Here is a 25,932-nt window from a genome sequence, read left to right on the forward strand (position 1 = left end):
ACCAGAGGCCCTTCTCCAGCACCTCCCATCAAATGAGGTGAGGCAGGTATCTACCAAGAAGATACCCTTTTTGGTGGTGGCAGCCCCAGTTATGGAATGCTCTCACTAGCAAGGTTTGTCTAATGCCTACACCAAATTATTTGCAGTGCCAGATGACCTTTTTATTTTCCCAGGCTTTTTAGGACTATGTTTGTTCCAAGGGCTAAAATAAACCAATTGTCAGCTGTTTTTAAAACTCATTTTTAGAAGGAATTATGCTGCTTGCATTGATTTTTAAGTGGTAATTTGTATTGATCTCACTGTTCTAACTTTGGATTGTTAAATGTTTTTAAATGGGCGGAGGGTAAACAATGTTGAGGAGATGGTTGATGGGCAAATAGCAAATGCTTAAATAAATAAAATAGGTATCTCATTAAGGAATGTTGAGTTTGGAACAGGGAAAACCCCTCTGGTTAAAAAAGTCTCAGATAGCTTTTCATAATGTGATCTAAATCAACTGAATTCAAGGGTGTTTTAGTTCTACTGGTTCAGATTAAACCAATTCCTATTAAATCCCTACAGTAATTGGAATGCATGTTCTAGACAATTAAGTTCATAGGCAGCCACTGCCAAGTATTTACAGCAAATCTGGCATTCAATTTACACATTATAGCAAACATAGAAGTCTGGTGTATATAAGATTCAATTTGGCAAGGAAGTGTGTGTATTTAAGGAAAGAAGTAGTGTAAACTAACACAACTGACTACATATTTGTGAATCACTTGGTTTTCTAGGAAATGAATTCTACTGTGCCTCCAACTGAGTGATCTCAGCTTTCAAAATCCTTCTACAGAATTATTTCTGCACTTAACGTTCCTGTATTTTTCTGGTTCCCAAAAGGATCAAAGGCATGAGGTTTTTGCATTATCCCTTTTCAAGTCCTCTTGAAAGTTTTCATGACTGCCACCCAAAACTGAGACACTTCTGCTAAAAGATTGTTTCATAAAACAAATGACAGCATTTATTCAATAGCAAATATTCAGATTGACAAATCAGTTTCACGTAAAACAACTTCCATATACATAGCAATTTAATAATTTAAGATCAACGGGCTGGGTTCTTACAATCTGGAAAGACTTTAGTGAAAATTTGCAAGAAGGGGACGTCCCCCACACCCCACCGCAAGCAAGCTGTAACAGACTTGCAGGACACTTCAAGTTTCTTTCGCTGACCCTCAAGTACTTGAATTCAGGAGCTCAAGCACCTTCTGAATTAAATTTAATGCTTCTTCCCCCATTAGGAATGTTAAACGGGGTTGAACCCTTGCTTTTAACCAGAGATGGACATTTCTGTACCGATACAGACAGCTGTTCCTGCCTTTGAGACAGAAGCTCTTCATTTCTGTAGGAGCCACGCTAAGAGTTTTGGACCACACTAGGTGCTGGGCACAGAATAGAGCTGCACACGGAAGAATTTAAAGCAAGACTTGCACAGGCAGCGGTTGTTTCCATGTGGGGAAAAAGCGGCTTTAATGTAATGAAGAAGCCTTTTGCTGCTGCACACGTTCACATGGCAAGCACACCTGTTGGAACATACGGTGAAGCTTGAACATGAAGCTGGGCTCAGAGAACAAACTGCACAGGTTGAATACAGCAAACATTTCAGCCGCGAACACAAAAGCCCATGCGCACCATGCGTGACAAAAAAAACCAAACAACAAACCAGGCAGGCCTCTTCTCCTTCCAAAAGCACCAGCACACCTGACATCCTTGAAACGTGAAGCTACTCTATCCTAAACACGTTCTCGCCAGGCAGTCTATACACGGTATGGACATGTTACAAAGCACACAAGCAGCAGATGCATTAGGTGAGGAAAGACTAAATGCGCATCATGGCACCTGTCCAGCCAGAGGCCAAGCCTCAAAAAGTCCTCTAGGCAGCACTGTTTTACATAGGTAACTTTTTATAGCCATTATCTTCAAGTTAATCCACCGTAAGGGAAAACAAAAGGCTTCATATATACTTATGCATTCTGTGTCAGAAGCAACTTTTTAATATATATATACCAGGGATAGAGCTTTCCAAAGCTGTGTCCGCTCTGGACTGGCCTTGATGCACATGCAGTACATGTGGTTTGGAGAGGCGGGATTAATTGGGAATGTCTGCGCTGTTGTTCCGGTTCCCATACTTGTGATGAATGATTAGCAGCACTACTCCGAGGAAAAAGCAAATGGAGCCGACGGTGATGTAGGCGATTCCCAGAAACGGATTCTTGCCCCCCATCCACGAAATGGTGCTCAAGATCATCCGTTTTCGCCCGTCAAAGCTATGCACAGGATAATCTGATTCGGGTATAGGAAAAACATTCGCCAACAATGACTGGCTGGCGTCACAGTGCTAACAAGAAAGCTTCGTATCGGCACAAAGGAAGGAGATTGCGTTACTTAAAAACAAACAGCAAGTGTTCTGAAGAACATGCTGTATCGTAGTCAAGGCTTGATAGCCAGGGGACACTTTATTACTCGAAATATGAGCCAACAAAAAAACACACCTGGGAAGCAAATTACTCAGAGACAAGGCTACTGGCTGAAGAAGTTTCAAGACAAGGAAACCAACGGGCAGAGGGGGCTACCAAAGACGTAGATAATATCTGAACCATGACTATTGTTAAAGTAGCAATGAAGCTATGTGTCTCTTTACTTTTGAAGGTTTTTTATTGCTGTTGTTTTTTGCACGAAGATAGATGGCCAGACCTCCTATTCCAAAAGCCACATGCAGAATTTATCAAAGAAAACCTCCATGGGTTTTGACTTGGTAGGAAACCAGCATAAGAACCAGTAATTAGCTACTCAGTACACCCACCCTTCTCCATTCCATAGCCTTGTACTATTCAGCCATAGCTTACCTGCTAAAACGGCATCAGCGCCACCACTGGGCTGAGCAAAACCTTAGAGCTCTCTCCTCCTCACCAGGTCATGCTGTCCCTCCAAATACCTCTCAAACACCCCTCCTCATCCAGTCAGCCTAAATATCAAAGTGTTCCTTTTCCTACAAGCCAAAAAGGTCACCACCTTCTATTCCACCTCTGCATGAGCTGCAAATGCTGAGGAAAGAGCAAATTTTGCTACTCAAAAGTCCGGAACACCAGCATTGCAGAATTAAGTAACAGTGGCAAAGAGTGAATGAAGCTGACACAAAGAATAGCAGGCCTCAGTAAGTTGGCCCCTTTGCCCTACCGAGGACCCTGTTTTCTACTCCAGGAGAGGGTGTTGAGAAGCAGAAGTCTGCCATGGAGATCCCCCCAAAAGGACCTTATGTTTGACCCAATTCTTGGTAAATATCACAAGGTGTGAGAATTATACACAGCAACTGCATTCTATTTGGGGTGTGTAGAAAACTATATTCCCTTGGGGGGGATGGGACCAGAAGTAAAAAAAGTGAGTGCAGGGGGCGCATCCTTCTCTCCCCTCTCCACGCAGGATGCCGAGGGAGGGACAGGTGCTTCTGGCCAGAGGTCTGAACTGATTACTTGCAGGGGATGTCTGACATGAAGGCAAGGGCCACAGATCAGCCAACCCAACAGTCAATGCACCTTTCAAAAATAATAATAAGCAGACTGAGACAATTTTGTGCATGCTCCTACTGTGACCTTTGTAGATTTTTCATTCAGCCCTAAAATGATTCTTATCAGCCTGCTATGCTACCAACAGTTACCTATTTAATGACTTCAAGGTTTACAAGAAAATTCAATAAAAGACGATTACAGTGGTACCTCGCTGCATGTCTGCGCAGGTTGTGATTTGCCGCTTCCGCGCGTTCCGTTACTTCCGGGTCGCTGTGGAGCGTAACCCAAAAGCGCTCAACCTGAAGCAACTTCAACCTGAGATATGACTGTACAAGGTTTACTGACTGCAATTTCTTAGACCTTTTAATAAAAGGATACTGTATTCTATTTCCAAGGAATAATTCCCAGCTGGTAGAGTAGGCCGTAAGTTATCTGGTCTCTCTATAAGGCGATATAGCTTCCGAAATGTAGGCAGCGCTGCAGTACGCATCCACACAATGAAGTCTTCATTGATGAATCCATTGTTGTCTGCATCCTTGTCTAGCTCATACACTGGTTTGGGCCAGTTGACAGGTTTTGCTGTGCCTTAAAAACAAATATGCAAAGCACTAATATGAGATTATTATTTTTATTAGAAAACATGCATCTTGGGGAACACAGCCAAGCAATCAAACGCAAGCATAGTTGCTAAGAAATAATTTGGGAGTGGGGTTGAGAGAGACAAGAGGCATGAATATATTAGCAGAACAAGAAGAAAGCTAGTAACAAACTGTTTGAATAGAAATTTTGGACATTTGGAAGGAGAGAGAATCAAGCAAAGCAAACCCATAAATGAGCTAGCACACAAGAATGTACATCTAACTTTTGTTTACAGTTTCCCCAACAACTTGTACTAATCAATACAGTGTATCCCATTCAAAACATTACAGATAACTCACAACTTAGATGCATTTAATTTGCGTGCCTTCAGCTTTACGAGCTCAGGAAATTTTCTTTTAAAAATTAAGAAGGGGGCAGAAAGGGGACCATCACCTGGAGGAAAAAAGACTTTGGCAATCCCACCCGCAACTGAACCTAATGTGTTTTGAGTATATGCAATTTTGGCTTTATGCTCTATTCTTGGATTGTAACCCCCACATAAACTGAGAATTGGCTCGTTTATTATTTTTCTGGAAAAATAATTCAATTTCTACTTCAGCCTCCACAATACCTTCCCAGGAAGGTCTTGATCCAGATTGGAGTCTTTATTTTCTCTCATACATGGGTCAATTCATTGTGTTATCATTTTACCTTGGAAAAGTATTGCCAGATCCTTTGTAGGTCCAGTAGGATTCCTGAATTTCACATTTTTGTCTGTCCACCAAGCAATGCCTTGTTTAGTCAAAGGAATACGTATATATTTGGTTTCATTACGGTCAATACGAAACAGTGTCAACGTATCTAGAAGGAAACACAAATAGGCGTGCATCACTTTCAAGGTTCCTTTTCACATTCCATGCCTGCTGTATCCAAAAGCTTCAATGCATCATATACAAGACCTAAGTGTTCAGATAAGACATCAAATTCTGCATGTAGATGCTATTTCAAGGTGCATAAGCACAGAATACACAACTCTGTAAAACAACAACAACAACAACAACAAGAAGCAACGGCATGTCTTTATTTACACATACGCACACACTCATAACTTAAGGCTAATATAGACTGTCAGCCCAGTCTAAAGGCCCTCCCTCATCATGGGCTGCTGACGTGTCCCAGAAGCCTCAGTGTGACACATAACTGAGCCAACTAGTTTACTGAAATTAGCATGGCAGCCATTTTTAGGAAGCTGCCTTATAGCAAGTCAGAGCATTGGTCCAGCTAGCTCAGCACTGTCTGCGGTGATTGGCAGCAGCACTCTAGGGCTTCGGTCAGGAGCCTTACCCAACCCAACCTGGAGGTGTCAGACACTGGACCTGGGATAAGGCGCATGGAGCTATGACCACTCCTGCCATAAGATGTGTAAATGCTTAAGAAATCTAACTGCTGTGGACAAGGCCTCTAGGAGTACTACTGGATTGGGGGAATGTACAGTGCTCCCTTCAGGTGCATCTATGTGCATACAATGTTGATAGAAAGTGTGACAGCTTAATAGATATCTCCTTGCTTTTATTCAAAATCCAACACAAAATCATACCATTAAACATGCTGTTGGCAATAGCGCCACAAGGAGCAATAGGCTTGTCCCCACTGGTGCGGTAAGGCTCACATTCCTTACTGGGGTGCTAATTGGTAAAAAAGAAAAGAAAAGTCAGTCTTGATTACACACTAGTCAGAACTATAATCGACACATCAGGCTGTCTAACCGATACCACAACAACCCTTCCTCCTACTTTCCATTGCAAAAAAATAAAATAAAAAATACGGTTTCAAGTTACGGGACAAAATGCTTTGGCAAACACGCCAACAACTATAAAGCATTCAGTCAGCAGTTGCCTGCAATTAACGCTACAAGTCCCAGTTCTGCAAAATAAATAAAGTTACAAAAGAGAAAGCCAATGTGGTGCAATAGGGTTTCATCGTTGGTGATTTAAGGATAGATCTGGAAGGAAGACTAGGAAGGGTATTGTAATTGGGAAGGCAAGCTTTTTGTGTTTTTATATTGTAAACTGCCCTGTGATTCTTGGATGCAAGGTGGAAAGAAATTAATGTAACCACAAGTTACGGAGAAAGCAGTTGGACACACTACTAGTATATCAAACACTGTAAAAGCTGAACAATGTTTACACTTTCAGTGAATTCACATCTTGCTGCTTGACTACAAGTAATGATTACAGAGGTAATGACCAATTTTAATTTGAGCTATTTGTTTCTAGTAAATAAGAGAAAACAGGCATTTATCTTCTAAGCTGAGAATGTAATCTCTCTGAATTGTGGCTGTAACATGACATCTTAAAAGAGGGTGCTCCACTTCTAAACACACCCAAAGCACACACAGCCCACATCGGCTTCAGTCTCCATGGCAGAATGAGGTTATGCAAGTGCATTGTTCCCCCCTTTGCCTAATCTTTTTATAGCTATCTAATCACACGTAATTCTTGCTCTGTGAAGGACACATTGAGTAGCCTACAATCTCATCACAGTTAGAGAGAGAGAGAGAGAGAGAGAGAGAGAGAGAGAGAGTGAGTGTTGACACTCTCCCAAGTGTCCTTTGCTGTAGCTACTCACTACCAAGAAGGAAGAATAGTATCTGGACACTCATTAAAAAATAGCACTATTTCCTGCCCACACCCAGCAAGCAATTTCTTTATTTGGACATTTGTATCTTGCCTAGCTATGATAAACATCAATCACAAGACAATATATAAATAAAACTTTAAAAACTAACATTCAAACGGTAGTAAAACAAACTATCCACTCCGAAAATCTTTAGATATAAAATTCTTATAGCCAACTGCTTCTATAAATCTATCATCAGCTTATTGAATAAAATAACAGCTTGGACAGTCAGTGAGGCTTAGAATGCTCCCGTTTCCTTTTCATCAGATGCCAAAGGAAACAAGGAGTTACAGTAGCAGCCAACCTTAGCACCCAGCGGTAAGAGGTTCTCTCAAGCACACTCCAAGAAAGAGTGCATGGAAATACTTTCAAAGGCCAATAAGGAAGAGTTTGCCCAATAAGAAGCTAACAGGGTATGCCTTAAGACAGAGGGAGTCTGGACTGCTGTAATTAATGTAAAAGTAAGCGTTATGAAGTAGTTTCTACACATCAGGTATAGTATACTAGGCAACAGACAGATACAGAGCCCCAAAACAGCCTAACCTGTTATTTAAGGTCAACTGAAAATGATTTTAAAAACCCCTCAAGGGATCAAATGAACACACAGGGATGGTTTCCATCATATGGATTCTCAGTGGAAGGGGGCTCTCCGCCCACTACAGTTCAAGATTTCACCGGAGAGCACAGGAGTGAATGACAATGTTGCCTTCCATCAGGTTTTTCCCCACCTGCAGCTCTTAAGCTTTCTCAGTGATATAAGTGGGACCTTGTGCAGGCTTATTTAACACAGAGAGAGGGAATGGATGGTGGACAGGAGTCAAATAGCGAAGCCTACGTAGCGTTCAATTATGACTACATAAAAAAGACACCAAATGACAATCTGTGCATTTTCCCGTTAACATTTAAAAAGCTATTGTGTTTTAAGTATCAGAAGCCAAAAACGATGTCATTCTATGCAAAGAGTTTCACTTACATGTAAAGAATTGTTATCTCCATTTAGCTGGCTGTCATCCCGAGACTTCACATAGCGACGATGGTTTTGGTAAAAGTTGGACAGTCCATAGTACATAAACACGTTGCTCTGCAATACACAAATTAAGATGCTTCACCAATGTGCACAGTTAATGGTGGCTTCAGATGAAACAAAAAGCCTTTTTCAAATGCTACAACGAATATCTGGTTGCGGGAGGAGATTGTGGGACAGGATTACACCTTCAATCTCTTAGAGCAGAGGTTTTCAACCTTTCTGAGTCCACAGCTCCCTTAACCAACTACTTGCTTTCTGTGGCACCCCCTGTGGGGCACAGGAGCCCAGTTATGTCACCCCTTGCCTGCAGAGCTGGCAGCTTCTCACACTTTTTTCAAACACCTTCGCTTGTGGAGTGTTCCCTCAGCCTCCTCTCCTCTCTCCTCTCCTTGGGAGTCCTCTGGGCAGCAGCAGCTGCTGTCCCTGGTCTCTGAGCTGCCCCCACCCAAATAGTGGTGCTTCCCAGAGGCACCATTTGCCTGCAGAGCTTATAGCCAGGGCTGCTGCACTAAACAGCTGTGCAAGCCTTTGGGAGGCAGAGACGTGAGAGGGCATCAGAGGAGGCAGGGAAAGAAAGAATGACAGAGGCCAGTGTTGCCTGACCATCATTCAAGGCACCCCAGGGTGCCACAGCACATTGGCTGAAAACCACTGTCTTACAGCAAGTTTTGTTAATAATGCTGTATCCTGTACATTCCAGTACCACTGCAGTATGTCCACTAGTTTATTTGATTTTGAATTTCTTCTTACTACTAAACCAGCTGTTGAGATTTTTTCCAAACCATTCTCATTTACCATGAATAGTATTTAACTAAGTTTTACTCAGCGCAGAAAGTGAAATTAAGGAACCTAACTTAGTCATGGACATCAAATTCAATGGGACTACCGTGAGTAAAACTTAGCTGAATACCACCCAAAACCTTTAGGATGTCCCATATATATATATATATATATATATATATATATATATCGTATTGCAGAAAGTCTGCAATGTGGAAAGAGGCCGGTATGAAAGAATTCCAATTAAGAGTTTTACATGAGCACAGACAGTCAAACAGTTATTTTGTCATATATACACACATTTAAGGTAACATACCTCAAATGGCTGATCCAGTGTAAAGTGTATGGTGCACGTGCAAGAAGGTGTATTGTTCCAGGACACATTTAAACACTTGTTGCAGGGACTACCTGGCTCTGTTCCTGTATAATCAATCTGCAGAGAAAGGACAGATAAAAATAAAAAGGGAAAAAAAGTTTACTATAAAATACAAGAGCACCAAACCACAAACATAAAGAAAGCTGATTCATTGCTGAAGCCAAAGTTGTTGACTACAGTAATCAGATAATGCATCAAATGTGGATCATGTTTTGAGGGCTGGCTATGAAGACATTTTATGGTGGTGGCATCTAGGCCGTAGCACACTTGAAGGCACTACAAGAAATCTAAGTTTCTACATGACCAAACTGCAGACGTCCAGAAAGATGCTTGCTTTGAGCCAAGCCCACTCTTTAGATTTCTATGAGAAAGCAAGGTTTATATGCTGTAAAATAAATAAGAAAATGTAGGTGTTTTATATCTATCTATCTATCTATCTATCTATCTATCTATCCATCCATCCATCCATCCATCTATCTATCTATCTGGTCCTGGGAATGCCACAAAGTTATTGGCAGGAACTTCAATAGCTGCCCAGTTTGGGGAAGACAGTTTAGCTGGCACTTCATAATGGGATGATCTCTGGTGCAGTTCACTGCCTCTTGTCTAAATCTTCAAAACAGTTTCACATTTTATGTGGAGTAACTCCCAGACCTCATGACTTTACAGGAGCATCTGAGCTTGAGGGAAAAGATGCGGAACAAGTTGCCCACTCCTGGCTTAAAGAAGTTTCATTATCACAGTTATCCCAAGATGCTTCTCTCTGGGAAGCCGACACACCTGCAGTCTTGGAAGTACTGACAAAAATCTCACCATTTCATAATTTATTTAAAATGAAAGCTTCACTTTTGTTTTCTGGTGTGGATATTAGGGCTACATTATTAGTGGAAAATAAGGAACTACACAAACAAGTTTTACCAAAAGAGGACAATATGCAACAGCAAGTCAGTGGTACTTCCTCGTTTTGTCCTTAACACCTTAAACTCTTAAAATATTTGCAGTGGGTATTTTCAGAAACATTGACGGATATTCTGCTTAAATGATGATACTAAGAGAGGGGAGAAAACCTGTGCTGGACACAAGATTATGGTCCATTATATTTTTGTCCTAAAGCAAATCTAAAACAAGGTCTCATTTTAGTAACCGTACTGGAGCTAGCAACATCTCAGTATTGACAGATTTGCTTTGTATCCTTAAACATGGAAACAAAGGTGCTTATTTTTAGAAAGCTATTAACAGCGCACAGTGAGTAAGGGAGGACATTAAGTACATGTCAACCTTGTCTTTGGTTTTAAAGAAGTTCAGAGTTTAAAGACGAATATCTCCCTTAATTAGAGACCAATAAAGAGTATTTGTTCAGGATTACCATTATGAACTTACATCACATGAGATCTGTCCCCTATTTGTTTTCTATATATGTATTCAGTTTGTAGCAAAACAACTGTGTATTTAGTCCTAAAGAATGGTAAATTTACAAAAAAGAATTTTGAGACTGTTGTTCCATAGTCTCTCTTAACACACAAACCATCAATGTATACCATAGCAATGCTTCCCCTTTAAATGTTTGTTTGCCACAGCAATAATGTATGCTTGCTGCAGCAACAACAAAGAAAGCACATTTAGCAATGTCTCCAGGTTTAGGCCCAAGCTATAAAGACTGGATTAATTACAATACTTGAAGTCTGCACTGACAGAAAACTACCACTACATCTGTATATCTTTTCTTCAACTTTGGCATATTCATTATGGGCTGTATCATGCACTGCACATGTCAACTACCCTTTCCTATCCCTGTGCACAGCTCAGATCTGCTCCAGAAGGTCTCTCGGCCTTCAGAAGCAGATTTTGAGGATACTTGGAGTGGGGTGGGGAGCTTGCAGAGAAGAATGCCATTATACAAGCAAGCATGTCTAGAATCATACCTGAACTGCCCCTCACACCAAAGGAATTTTGTTTAAACCCCCTTCCCCATCTTATGATAAAGGATTATTTTGGGGGGGGAGTCACTTGAAAGCAAACCACCTTTTTTGTGTGGCAACAATCCAATAGAAAACAGAACCAATAGTACCTACACCCCACCCTCCTCCGGACCATGTATTTTTAGCTCATGAGGCATTCTCCATCATCCATTTTTTTCAAGCAATATGCCAAGTTTGGTTTTAAGAGTCTTGCTTCCCTTTCCTGAACACTTCTTGCATTTCAAGTCACCTTCGCAATTCTAAAAGTAGAAGCGTTGGTGCGCGTTTTGCGGCAAGGCCACTTCCCCTAAGCCCTACATTTCCCCATGAATTGCTACAGGCAGGAAATACTGGAGATGGGATGAAATGCATCCAAATCAAGAGCCACTGCAAGATGCTAAGCAAGCCGCTGGGCAGAGTGGAGTTTGCCCAAGGGCTAATTTCTCAAGACACTGCTGTCCATTTGAGGCTCACAACAAGACTCTCAAATCAGAATATCAGAGAACTAATTAACATTACTGTGTGCAGCCAGCAAAAGTATGTACCTGTCAATGCCTTTCTCGGGCTGCAATTATGTCAATGTGCAGAAATAATGCTGGGTGCATAGGGGCTACCTGCCTAATAGTAACACACACAGAAAACTAGGGGTGGAAGAAGTAGGAAGAACTGCAACCATTTGTGAGTTCTTGAGATGATCAAACAGAATGATGTAGTTGTTGTTACTATACACTGATCAGCTACGTCCAAGACAAAATAAGGCTCCTATAGGTTTCTAAGCCTGTCAAATAGAATCAGGAGGTATTTGCCAAGACATTCACTGTGCATTTCTCCCTCAATTATACCTACACACACACCCCAAATTAAAAGGTGGGGAAGCCCTGCACCCATTATCGTAATATGTAAAAGGTTTTATGCAGGTCTAGGACACAGTTCTGGTCAGCTGTCTGCATCTGGCCCACAATATTTCAGCTTTATTGGGGCCAAAGGTGCGGCTTTGTGGTTTGGACAGGAACATGAATAGTCCAGCTGGATCAGGCCAAAGGCCCATCTAGTCCAACATCCTCTTGTCATAATGGCCGACTAGATGCCTACAAGAAGTCCAAAAGCAGGACATGACTACAACAGTATACTACCTCCGACAGTGGAGGGAGAACATAGCCAAAGTTGCTAGTAGCAACTATCCTCCATGATTTTGTTGAATCTTCTCTTCAAGCCATCACTACATCTTGTGGGAGCACTACATCCCATATCTTGTGGGAGCAAATTCCATAGTTTAACTTTGCACTCTGGGGTGTCTATTTGTGGGGGGCAAACCTTCCTTCTCAACTTGCATCAAAATACAAAGAGGATTTGTCTTAAGTGGCCCTTAAAGTGGCTTTAATTCTTCTTAATTGTATCCCCCCCCCTTATTTCAAAGAGTGCACTCTCCTGACATCAGTGCTTTTGCACTGTTGGTTTTACCCACTCACCCACTTTGTCCTCTCACAGCCAGGCCTTATTTCTCCCTATTCATCCCTGCATTTCCCAATGTTTTTTCCCCAGTCCCTGGCTACTTCTTGATTCTCTTCACCCTCCATCTCCCACACACATCTTCAGTACTTCCTTCTCGTTTAACCTGCATCATCTTCCTCCTGCATCAGCCAAGCTTTATCTACAACAGTGCTTGCTAAATCAGCATTTCAAAACACCAGGAACTTGGCAGTAAACGGCAAAGCCAGAGCTTAACCAAAATGAAATGACATAGAATGAACAACACAATGCATTTAAACATTAAAAAGTAGGAAAAATAGTCAGTGAACTTTACTCAAGACACAACAACAGTCTCCACCAAAATACACTTAAAGTGTACACGTAGACTCCAAAAATAATGACCACACACAACTTAACAGCAGCTGGTGTAGGAAAAATAAAGTAGGGAAAACTCCTAAGTTGATAACCCAGGGCTTGGCGAACCTGTGGCACCTGTTGTCAGACTCCAGCTCTCGCCAGCCCTAGCCAACATAGCCAATGGTGAGAGATGCTGGGAGCTGTAGTACATCAACATCTGGTGAGTCACAGGTTCCCTACCTCTGTGATAAACCGAGAACCAAGTACAGTGCTTACTAGTCTTTCAGACAACAACTGGCAACAAACTGTAGGAGGTGTAGGGAATCTTTGGCCCTCCAGATGTTGCTGAACTATAATGCCCATCATCCCTGGCCAGTGGTCATGCTTGCTAGGGCTGATCATAGCTGTAGTTCAGCAACTTCTGCAAGATCAAAGATTCCCCTGTCTGGGGAAAAGGCAGAGGGGGAAACTGCTCCTTTATAAAAAGTTATGATCCAATTGCAGAAGCAGTTTTTATTTTCTCTTGTTTTGCATTCTATTTAATACACCAGTTATGTACACTGTTGCTCATTTCTATTTGTATGCATTTTGTCCATCTTCAATATGCGCTTTATGGAAACACTTCTGTTCTTTTGTATCCCTTGGATCAATTACATTTTGGAAATAATCTCTGAAACGCCACCAATATGTTTCCTTAAACCAGAACTGCAAACAATGGTTACAAACTATCCAACTTAACCCTCAAAGACCCATTTTCCTTTGAAACTCTTCTTCAGAGTAACAGCTTGGGGCGGGGGCAGTACAACCATAACAGTTTTTATGGAATTTTATGGAGGTTCCCTGTTCCACAGGAAGTTGCTATAGTTGACAGTTCCTATACACCTCACACACTTCTCAAACCAATAAAACAACTAGGAGCCATGAATTATACAGGCCTTAGGTTGTTAGTAAAGGCTTTACAGTGGTGCCCCGCAAGACGAAAAACCCGCTAGACGAAAGGGTTTTCCGTTTTTCGATGTGCTTCGCAAGATGAATTTCCCTATGGGCTTGCTTCGCAAGACGAAAACGTCTTGCGAGTCTTGCGATTTTTTTCACTCCCCCCTTTTTCTAAGCCGCTAATAGCCTTTTAGCCGCTAAGCCTTTAATAGCCGCTAAACCGCTAATAGCGCTAATCCGCTAATAGGGTTGCTTCGCAAGACGAAAAAACCGCTAGACGAAGAGACTCGCGGAATGGATTATTTTCGTCTTGCGAGGCACCACTGTATTTGTGTAAGTGTTCCCCACACGTCTCTTTGTGTTTAGTGTACACGTGCACTGACCCATGCCCATGTAATATAAAACTCATCAGTGCCCAAGGTGCTTGCACTGCTAGTGTGCCAACACATCACAGGTGTGGAACAGAACACATGATATGCCTGCCCAGGTAACGGCTTTACCTACACCCTGGACAAGTCAGCCCAAAATGACAGAAAACGTGAATCGGCCCCAAGTTCCCACAGACACTGCAGCCACAAATCAGGCACCACCCGGAGGTTCTTGTCTACAATATTTGGGCGCTGACAGAAGCTGTATCCCAACACCACCCAGAGACCACCAGGTTGGAGACAGATGCGCTACCTGGTGCCCTCGCCATCCTCAAATTCTCTGCATCATCACCACAAGCGCTTATTATTTCTTTCAAGGTGATTGACGGTGCCAGACCTGTGATGATGAAAAAACCTGCCCTATCCAGTTGGGCAGCATATTTCTTCCACGTCGAAAGGGATAAAGTTGAAAGACATTTAAAGGATTTCTTTTTAAGGCTTCTATATAAGCCCAAATCAAAGTGTGTTCGTTTCCTTGTTGCCATGCCACTCACTGGCTTATAATGTTCCACCCACGGCGCTTGCTCCCAAGAAGTGGGGGGCTGCCCCCTTCCCCCTCTGACAAGGGGGGGCGTGCCCCCCAAAGTGGGGTAACCCCCCCTCATTGCCTGCCCCCCCCCGCCCCCGCCTACCTCGTACTCGCGGATGTTGTTGGAGGTGACGAAGATGCCGATGCCGATGGGGATGAAGATGAGGCCGATGACGAAGAAGGCGGGCAGGACGGTGCCGGCCGTGAGGATGGGCTGCCAGGCCGGCAGGCGCTGCTGCTTGAAGGCGGTGTTGTCGGGCTTTCGGCTCTTGACTCCGGCCCCACCGGCCACGCTGACCCCGACCCCGGCTCCCCCCACGCCGCTGCTCCCGGGGACCTGCCCGTCCACCTCCTCCTTCGCGTTGAAGTTCATCGCCATGGAGAGTCCGGGCTTCTGGGTCGAGCGCTAAAGGGAGGCGAGGAGGCGGCGGCAGGAACTGGCACTACGGAACCTCCACTCGATCGGTATAAGAGCAGCTCGGACTGCGCTTGCGCAAGCACGCCGACGACGTCAAAACAAAGCGGGGAGGGGTGGAATTCCGAACGCCGCCGCCGCCGCCGCCAGCGACTCCTTCTGGGCATGCCCTCTCCCGCATCGCCCGCACGAAGGCTCCCTGCGCATGCGCCGAGCGATGACGCGAACTTGCCGCGTAACTCTCGACTCCGGAACGAAGTCTGGTTCCAGCTCCTCCTCCGCCCGGGTCTTGATAGGGTTAAAGAACCAGTGGGAGCGGCTTAACAAGTCGGACGGCCGGGAGCGATGCCGGAGACGCGCCTGCGTAGTAAGTATCGACTGAGTGGAAAAAAGGAGCGGACCCGCATGGAGCATAATTGTGCTTGAGGATCATAGTGCGCAAGCAGAAACGCCTTGTTTGCATCAATAGTGTTGTTTGCAGTTTGCTTTTAACTATTTTTGGATAGTTTTACATTATTTTACCTACTGTTTTTCAAATTGAATAAAAGTATGATTACTGTGTCGTGTAAGTGATCTATGTAGGAAGCATATATTAATAATAACATATTGGAAATATAAAATGAAGCCTTCGGGGTTTAGGAGGGAATAGTGAGTGTGGCGAAGCCATCTTGTCAATCATCTTGTCGCTAGCCGGTAGCTGTCACCTTTTAAATTTCACTAACTTTTGGCGAGCGGAGATCAGTGTAGCAGATTTCAAAAAGCCACGGGATAAAACAAAACAGCTGCATAAACAGAAAGGCATGGCAAAACCCCATAAAAGAGGGGAGTGAATGGCCCTTCCAAACATAGCGTTGGGGCGGTCATAGAAAAGGACCTGATTGTAGAAACAATTGACTTGTAAGATCTTGGAAACATAGGGCTGATGATGCAAAACAAGCTATCAGACGGTATACACTCCACAGATGTAGAAATGTATGAAGAACCTGGTGTTTTAGCCTGGATAGCTCAGTTGGTTAGAGTGTGGTGCTGATAATGCCAAGGTTGTAGCTTCGATCCCCATCTTATTTATACTCCGCACATCTGGTTGGGTTTCCCCAACTGCATATTCTGGCATTGCAGGGTCCCTTCCAAGACTGCAGTTCTGTGATCCTATGCTTATCACTTTGGGATGAACTGAAGTTAGGCAAAATTTGTCAGGACAGATTTATGGCTCCTATGGAAGGCTGGATTAGTCTTGGTTATGAAGCATGAATTGGTGCAGAACATACTGTAATACAGTTCTTTTTTAATCAATGCTGCCGATACATCTTAATGGCAGATAAAATAATGTGATGAAGAGCAGCCTTTCCCAGCAAACCACTCAACATTTGAGAAACCTCCCTTTATGCTTGACTGTGTTTGTAGATTGAAATATATTACTCTAGGATTATCTCACACCAGAATATATCCGGTACATAAAACAACCATTTAGACACAACTCCAAATGAATCAATTTGTTAATATGCAGCCATTCAATAAAGAACAGGAAATGTTTCTACTCGAACTAGTGACTCAACAGACCTATCTACTTCCTCTGTCTTGACCACCAGTCTTTCTTTTTCAACCGCGTCCATTCCCTCTAACTCCTCTCTCTAATTCAGGGGTGGGAAACCTATGGCATTCAGATATTGTTGGATTACAACTTCCATTACTCCTGACCATTGGCCTTCCTGGCTGGGGCTGAGGGGAGCTAGAGTCCCATAGGCCACCCCAACCCCACTCTCATTCTAATTTCTGTCCTCTTCTCTTAATTTACTGTGTTACAGTGAGTTTGCTTTTCTATCATGCTGAATTTTGCAGAGAGAAAGAACAAAGGTGCTCCCCACCCCAAGTCTGCTTTGTCTATTTTCATCTCCCCCACTACAGGTGAAGCACATGTAGTTTAACTGATGCAGGCAAGGAAAGCATTCCTCCTCAATTTCCTTTGTATCTTATTTCTAAAGTGGATTCAGAGGCACTTTATTGGAAATCAGTAAAGCCATAACACCAGCTTTTTTGAAAGGATGGAAAGTTACACTGGCCTTCTACATCTGATTAGAGTCTTCAACTATCTTGCATCATACCGTATAAAATTAGGGCTGTTTCCAACGCGAGACGTGATAGATAACTCCAAGCCTCGCTCGCTGTAAGATGCTGGTCCTCGTCACCAAATAATAACCAGATAGGAATCTGTTTCACTAACAACTCGCACAGCCTGAAGAAAAAAACGCTCATCTTGGTGATGAAATAGGCATGCACGTGTCCTTGTTAAAGTGACCCTTATCAGCATCTTAGGGCACAGGTGCCTTAAGGCATACTATGGGGAGAAAGACCAGCACAGTATAGCCGCTGTCCATGAGCTAAGTTGGGATATACAGCTCAGTCCACATCCTCCCTCAGCATTATAGTTCAGGGAATGGCACTAGCTCATTGGCTCCAGGTGCAAACACACTGCTGTTAGAATATTTGTGCTTTGTTATCTTTTCAGGAAAATATTGTGGGACAAGAAGAAGAAATCATTAATAAAAATCCAAAGCAACTGAATGTGTGGACAAGAATAGCAGTTATTGCCTCAGCATCAAAAGATTACTGGAAAACAAAGTGTACACGCAAAGAGATTGTTTTTAATGTTTATGATTTTCAAAGGAACAGAAAATTACAAACAACTCGTTATATACAAATCCAAACACTTCTGAAGTCTACCTGGAACCTGAAGTAGGAATTTCAAGGCAGGCAGGTTGGATTATTTATCTCACTAGAAAGTTGAATTCTACAACAAACTTGCCTGTTGTCTTCCTCCTAGCTTGTCCTTTTTCTTTAGGGGGAACTAAGTCTTCCTCGTTTCATTGGCATTTACTTTCACAGACGTTAACTACAGGGCCACTGACTTCACATATTATATATCTAAAAACATTTTAGATGTACACCTAAGAATGTGAAGTGTGAATCATATTGTCACACAGCTACACTCAAGCAGCCAATCATGATTGGCTGCAGCTCCTTTACAAATGTACACTTGCTGGTAAACCTGGGTTTCCTGCTGCTTAAATATTACCTGTTGGGTACTTTGCAGAAATATCCTGGCAACGTACATGTACCGCAATTCAATTCCATCTCTTTGTATGATCTAACGTACAGTACACCTCAGTGTCTGCCCTCATACCATTTCTCCATGTCTGGAACTTTTTGTTCATCGTGGTGAGCTCCTTTCCCGTTCCCTGCATTTTATAAATGAACAAAAGTCCTTCTTCACCACAAACTTCCTCCTACTTCCTTTCCCCCCTCATGTCGTCACAGCTTCTATCCCTTGATGTCAACAGGTAACCTTTCTTTACCCTCATTCGCTACTGCTTTTATCAAAATCTTTCCCTCCCCTTTTGCTTACACCCTCTCTCCCTTGTTAACACAGTGTCTAGCTCTCCATGCTGGCTGGTACCAAAAGCACAAGAGGGGTAATGGTTGCTAAATATGAATTATACCAACTGCCCTCACCTTGCTAGTGCATCTGGAGTAGCACTGATTAGCACACAATGGAGGAATACCCCCCTAGCTGTTTGTGAGTACCACATGCACCAATTCAACGTGCCTTACACTACCCAAGCTGTTCTGTCTAGAAGCCCCTAAATCACATGTCTTCGGTGTTCTGAACAGTACAGGTGCAAATTAGTATTGATACCCATCTGTTCAAATATTCTTTCTATCAACACACTCCTTATTGCAGCTATATACAATTTCACATTTATTATACAGCATCATAGAAAGTCTGCAGATATGGGAACAATTTGAAACCAGAACTATTTTTAGAAGTAGTTTAATAATGTAGGGTTTATATCTCGGTGGAAAGGCATGTTTAAAAATGGATCATTAAAATATATATATGCAGATATCACAGGATCTCCATGCAATTCCCACAATGTTTCACCAGTGTTGTTGACTCAGAAAAACTGTACTAATTTTGTGTTCCATCTAGAATATAGTATTGAGGTATAGAGGAGCACAGTCAAACAAGGCTAGGTTTTATGCTCCCAAATTGTGTGCTGCAAACTTGTGATTCAACTGGTGAAGCAGTTGGTAAATGATTGCAGCCTGATACAATGCAGAGTTAGGTGTGCTTGAGCGCAGTGAAATTAAAAGGCTTTGGGTGCACAGGATTAACCGGATCAGTGTTTGGTTCACAAGGAAACAAGCATAAAAACCAATGTGAATGATCAGTAAGTTTCAGCATTAGCACCCTTTTCTAACACTAGGGTTAGAATTGGAACACCATATTACTGTTGCACACTTGTGAAAATTTATTTGTTACAGTGTAATTAAAAATGAACCTTTTTGGTACAGACATATGTAAAAACACACAGTATATGAGCATGGCATAATAGAAATCAGCGTACAACATTTTAAAACAATTCTTCAGTCTAATACTGTTTCAAGGCTTTGGTTTGTTCGTGTTCAGTTTTGTATTAAAACCACAGCACAGTGCAAAAACAAAAACAAAAAATTACTATAATACTATCCCACAGAGCAGTCTTTAGGGCACTTAATCTCACAGTCACATTATGGCTAGGAAACGTGGCAAAGTTTTCTAAAAGGTGCCATTATTGAGGTCAAGTCAACATCTTTATAAACTCCAATAAAAAATATACAAACCGGCACTCTGAAATCTTTGACAGTGTATTCTACTACCAAATGTGCCGCAGACCACCAAAGTCAGATTTGGCAAAAAAACAAAAAACAACCACAAAATGTCTTTCATTACAAATTGTATTATAAAAATAAATTACGTAGGAAACACCAAACAAAAAGCACACATGATTCAAAGGCTTTGCAAAATTAAAGAGTAAAATTGGCACAGAAGACGTTCTCTTTCCACCTAATTTCCAAAGGTCAAACATTTTTTAATGGATCTGCACACACAAAAAGCCAGATTCTGATGGAAGGAATAAAATACTTCCACAAGCAATCAGTAGCAGGGAAGATTGAATGAGGTGGCGCTTCAGCAGTGATCCAACCAAGTGATGTGGAGGAGAAGTGCAAGTATATAGGATGGAGCTTGCATGGCATCTCATCTTGAGTTCATGCGTAACTGATGGATGATGATGCTCTCTAAAGGGGAAAAGAAACATAGCAAAGCATAGGCTGTTACCATGAGAATACATGAAAGGTCTATGAGGACCCACACTGTTAAATCTTTAATCCCATCAACAGCTTAGCTGTTGATTACAGAAACTTCAAAGTGCCACTTCAAACAAGAAAGACAGAACAGAACTACTCATATCAAGATGGCCAAAGAAGAGATTAGAATTAGCAGCATAACTGAGGGCACTCTATCCCCATCTAAAATACATTTTGGAAAGCTGTTTGCTTGCCATGCTGTCGGATGCCTCTTAAGATATCGCAAACAAATTTTGCACGATGTTCCTTGAGATCAAGGAACAGGTTTTCACCTACGTTTGGATTCAACTGGACGCCATTTTGAATCAAGATGACGGGACTGAACCTTTCAAAACTGCATGGCTTTCAACCACTAATTTCAAAGCCACACTGATTTCATTGGTTTCTTAGAATTCCTGCACACTGCTGGGTATGAGGCTGTAATAGGAATTTTATGGTCTTAGATATATGGCAATGTTCATAACCACAAGTACATAGATCAGCACAGGAAAGCCAACCTGGAACCATTTTGATTCCTAAACTGAGCAAATGTTTCTCTGCAATGTCAAACTGGAAAAGTCTCCCCATTGTCTCTTTCCTCACAAATCCTGTCTTAAGGACACATTTAAGATATGAATAAGGTGCGAGCCTGTGACCTGGCCCAGGAAATAAGTATTTTACCACTACAAAAGAATGGCCAGGCTCCCCAGGCAATCCAATCAAGTAACTAGCCAGACAGGAGATAAACTGGGACAGGAGAAAAACAACATGCAAATGTTCTGTTTCAGACCGCCTTTTCTGGGATGTATCTGAGGGGTGGTCTTAGGTTACACCATTTCTGTGATGAATGCATAATGTTTCTGGGGGTGGGCTTGATCTAGAGAATGGGAATTTCAAAGTCTTTATAAGCCCTTGCACGGCATTTTGGGGGGGGTCCTCTTCCTCTCCTGCGTGTGAGGGGAGCACCCTGTTGCAACAGATCAACAAAGATCAGGCTTACTAGCTGCTTTGCTTCTCAATATTCTCTGGTTGGCCTCTGTTATTCTCTCCTACCAATAGGGAACCTATGTAAGGACTCTATATGGGCTCTTGGATACCCCATAAGGGAAAAGGGCATATTTTTATTTACAACAAAGCTGCTTGTCATATGTAAATGGAAGGAGCATAATCCAGCCCACTCATTCTCAAGAGTATCTCTGCAGAGCACTGTACAGCTCTCCCTCCTCTCTCCACCATCTGTGCACTCAACCAGTGAGGGAGCCAATTAATATGAACTGAAGGTTCCCATATCCCCAGCCATCTGTTCCCTTTACTCAGCATAAGTTCCTCATGGTCACATGTAAATTGTATTGGGCAAAGGACAAACCTCCCATCCTTCCAATGGTCCCTCGTACCAGTTTTACCACATAGGAAATGGGAGTAGGAAACATCTCTACTGAGACTTAACTGGGATCCTCCATATTTAGGCACCACACCTAGAGAGGATGGGATCATATCTTTAGCTTTTAAAATAATTTTTAATTCAGAAATTCATACAATTTCAGATCTTATTTACATCACAGATATAAAGCCCCCTTTCTCACATTAAAGTGAAAACACTTTCTGTTGTGGACATCTTGAAAGCAGAGTCCAATCCATTAACACATCGATTTTCTTCGAAATTATTTATTGTGATGCTCAAAAATGCCAATAACTGCCATCCACTCTTGAGCTTCAGAAATCATCTTTTGCCACCAGCAGGCTAATATTACTTGTAGTGGGAGTTGCATAAAAAGGAAACACTTCCTTTTCCTTAGGAAAAGAAACAGTCTTGTATCTAAAAGTAGTTATTTTTAAAAAATTATCATATGCATTCTCTTTTCCCAGTATGCTTCCACTTCGAGACCTCCTCACTTATCTTTTTAAAAGATAATGTTTTAATGCTGTATTTTAATCTTGTTTTTAAGTTGTATTCATTCAACTCATTTTTATTATTGGTTGTTAGCCGCCCTGGGGAGGGCGGGGTATAAATCAAGTTTATTATTATTATTATTATTATTAAAAAGCAAACAAACCTCTGCTTCAAATACTTCCAGCACTTATTTACATATCTTTAGTTGGAAGTGTACTATCCCTATATCATAACATTTCTTTTAATTACACTTAGGTCCTACTGATATTTAACATGAAAGATTAGCTGTGACCAACATGAAGTCCCATTGAAATAAATGAGAACTACCGTATTTTTCGCCCTATAAGACACACTTTTCCCCCTCCAAAAATGAAGGGGAAATGTGTGTGCGTTCTATGGGGCGAATCCAGGCTTCAGGAAGCTATCCGCTAGCCGTGGGAGACCCAGCTCTCCCAGGGCTAGCGGAGAGCTTGCCTGTACCCAGAAGCTTGGGGCGCGCTGAGCTCCGCACGCCCCAAGCTTTGGGATTAGTGCAGCGCTCCACTAGCCCTGGGAGAGACACGCGGCTCTCCCACGGCTAGCGGAGCCCTTGCCAGCACCCAGAAGCTTGGGGCGCACTGAGCTCCGCACGCCCCAAGCTTCGGGCTTAGCACAGCGCATCTGGGGCGGAAATAAAAAAAATTCCCCTTTATTTCCCCCCCCCCCAAAAAACTAGGTGCGTCCTATGAGCCGGTGCGTCCTATGGGGCGAAAAATACGGTAATATTGGGTGCAATCTTGTATCCACTTACCTGGTCATAAGCTCCCTTAAATTCAGTGGTACTTATTTCTGAGTAATGAAAACTGCATTGTCCATCTGGTTCCAACCCATATAGTTTTCTTTTTAAAAACTGAGCAGGGACTGAGAGTTTGGTCCTTTCTGCAGTTCCAAACTGAAGTTGGTAACAGCAAATTTAAGGTTTTCCAACTTGTGTCTTTCTACAAGATAATTAGCTTTAACATGATGCTATATACAGTTTCAATTGGGGGAGGGGGTTTAGTTCTCTATATGGCAAATTTTCTTCTATATAACTTTTTTAAAAAGCTAATTCGAATATATTAAGTCATCTGTGCATTCTAGTGTAGGTCTCTCTCCATAAGAAGGGAGATATTTTGTTGGATGCAAAGATGACTATAAAAGGGATGATGGAAATTGACTGCTTCAAAACAGTGAATAAGCCAAAAACTAATTTCAAGTTCTACAAGCCTTCTACAGAAAAAACTATTTAGTACCAAATATAGCCACAGGGTACGGATATTTGAATAGGCACGACAGATTCTGATCCTTAAGTACTAGGAAAGTAAGCCCCGTTAAACAGAGGAGACTTCCGAATAAACATGCAGAGTTTTGGTTCTTTAGATCAAAATCAAGAAGCTTCATAAAACCAGACACATGTATCTGAATATTTCTCCTTTTCAGGTAGCTACATTTGATGCTAAATATTCCACTGAACAAAGGCTCTATAACCTGAAATACTCAAGGAATCAAATTACAGGGATGCATTGATAGTCCCCATTCTGTTCATTGTTTCTCCTAGTTTAATTTTGAGAACTTATTAAACTAATTTGCAAATGTCTAAATTTGCAGCCATTTTTGGCTTGCATATAATCCCCAATCCTACCCTGGCTATACTTCTTCTTATTTACTTATTTTTTAAAAAATAAGCTACCTATGTGCACAAGCCAAAACTTAAATCACAGCAACAACAGAAATAAATAAACAAACCAATCATGGTCTTTAAAAGAGTGAGCTATTCTAGAATACTATCACTAGATGGCACTACTCTAATTGAACTTAAACAGCAATTGGTCCCTAGCATGTTTGGAAATAGCCATCAAAAATCATGAAGGTTATTTACCAGGTTGCCATTACTGAGTGTTTTGAAAAAAGGAACCTACAATTTACACCCGTATTTGCTCTTTTATAACAGATACAATAGCACACAATCGTTCAGTATCCAATTATAATAAGTAATAGCCTTGAGATCACACACAATAAGTCTCATACTGAACAGTTTGCATAAGGCTTAAGTATCATTAAATCCTAGTGATTAAATTATAATTTTAAATTAGTTCTCTTTACAACTGAGATTACTGCGTGCAAAAGGCGATATCTTTGTAGGGCCCTGTGACAAAATGCATAATATTTTGGCTACCACTCAGTTTGTTTAACTAAAATCCTTATCTGACTAGAACCTTTGTAGAGCATATCTCCCTCCACCCTTCCTGTAAACAGGCGAAATGAAATCCAAATGAACTGCTGTTTGGCTTTGTAAATTGTTGACTACTACTCATTTGGAAATTTTATGTATCCCCAAAACTGAACATTGATAAAATAATAAGATGATTTTAAAATGAAGTCAACTTTTACAAGTGCAAACTATTTGCTCAAGCTCCTCTTAAAGATCAGTCAAGATTAAGGGACTCACACTGATCTGGGAAAGAAAGAACATTATTCCCAATGAAAATAAGCCCCAAAAGAAGACCCAGCTGCCAGCAAATGACAGCTCCAATCAAACCCAGGAACATCAGCAGCAGATAAGCAATAAAAAGCATGTAAGAGGTCTTTTTAAAATAACCCTTACTGTAGTAGCCTGTGCTACAAGCCAGTTAAAACACAGGAGCGTGTTAGTTTACAATGAAAGTGTGATATCCTTACATTGTAATCAAAATGACCCCAAACTTTGATAATCTCAAAAGAGTACCTCAGCGGATGAGCAATGTATTTAGTCCATCAAGCCTCAAGTTAATATAAGGCACTAAGAGTACTGAAGTAACAGCAATAGCTACAAAAATGATCTAGGCTACTGCAGAAGCAGCAAGAAGTTTAATTGCATCAATGGACAGTGTCCGGTGACCAAATTTCCATTTAAAGCAGTCTGATTTTGCTCAGATGGCTCTTGCACACACGTACCAGTTTATGTAATCCTGAAAGCAGAAATAATATGCATTGTTTTGGCACCCAGTGAAATATTTAGTGACTGCATGCTCAGTTTCCTCCTCCTTATGTGGGCAGGCTTTTCTCTACATGAAATCATGCAATCTTCCCTCCTCAAAGCAGGAGAATAGCTTTCTCCTATTTGCACAGCACCACCATAGGCTGTGCAGGAGCAGTGAATATAGGTGGTTAAGAAGCAAAATCATGGGAAAATAGTGTTCAGGCTTCTCAGCCTGGCACGATCTGGTCCTTTCTAATCAGCACCACTCTTTCTCTAACAGGGATGGGGAACCTGCAAACTGCCAGATATTATTGGACTACAACTCCCATCACCTCGACCTCTGGCCATGCTAGTTGGGGCTGATGGGGAGTCCAACAACATCTTGTGGGCCACAAGCTCCCTGCTCTTGCTTCATGAAAAGTCAGCTCCCACACTGTGTCAACGTGCAAGCCAGAAACAGATCCTAGGAGCGGAGACACGGATAGAAACTTTTCAAATGACTGGGTGTACGGAGCAGGGTTTAGTCACCACCTGAATGCACTTCCTTCCTATTTCCCATGCAAGTGAATGGCTGCCATTCACTCCTATGGATAAAGAAAAGCTTTGCTTGAGCTTGACACTGGCTGGGACCGGATGTGTCACTGTAATGTACAAGCCACATATACCTGACTCGTTCTAATAAGGGGCATTTTGCTGCTGATGTAGGTAAAAGCCCGTTCCTGGATTTTTTCACTCTGTCACACTTTTTTCTGACCCAGAAACAAACATGAAGGTGGGAGGAGAGGGGAAGATGGAGGTAGAAGTGAGTTATTCCCCCCCC

At 42.0% G+C, this 25,932-nt stretch overlaps 2 protein-coding genes across 12 annotated transcripts in view; both read right to left on the minus strand.

Annotated features, from left to right (window-relative positions):
- Positions 1 to 974: 974 nt before the first annotated feature.
- Positions 975 to 15,367, minus strand: TMEM30A (transmembrane protein 30A). Its single transcript, XM_083497390.1, has 7 exons — positions 14,767 to 15,367; positions 8,926 to 9,042; positions 7,776 to 7,883; positions 5,721 to 5,808; positions 4,835 to 4,984; positions 3,923 to 4,129; positions 975 to 2,321 (listed from the first exon to the last, which is right to left on the minus strand). The coding sequence occupies exons 1-7, from the start codon at positions 15,040 to 15,042 to the stop codon at positions 2,128 to 2,130; spliced, it is 1,140 nt and encodes a 379-aa protein (XP_083353516.1). The 5' UTR covers positions 15,043 to 15,367; the 3' UTR covers positions 975 to 2,127.
- A 2,333-nt stretch (positions 15,368 to 17,700) lies between these two features.
- The window catches only part of FILIP1 (filamin A interacting protein 1), a 79,900-nt gene continuing 71,668 nt past the window's right edge, over positions 17,701 to 25,932 (minus strand). For all 11 annotated transcript variants that reach the window (XM_083497350.1, XM_083497345.1, XM_083497349.1 and 8 more), the window contains one exon: positions 17,701 to 20,196. In XM_083497350.1, the coding sequence (XP_083353476.1) occupies positions 20,156 to 20,196 (41 nt within the window). In that variant the 3' untranslated portion in view covers positions 17,701 to 20,155. The remainder of the gene's footprint in view (positions 20,197 to 25,932) is intronic.

Source organism: Podarcis liolepis (genome assembly GCF_965112155.1).
Source record: "Podarcis liolepis genome assembly, chromosome: 3".
Classification (NCBI taxonomy): Eukaryota; Metazoa; Chordata; class Lepidosauria; order Squamata; family Lacertidae; genus Podarcis; species Podarcis liolepis.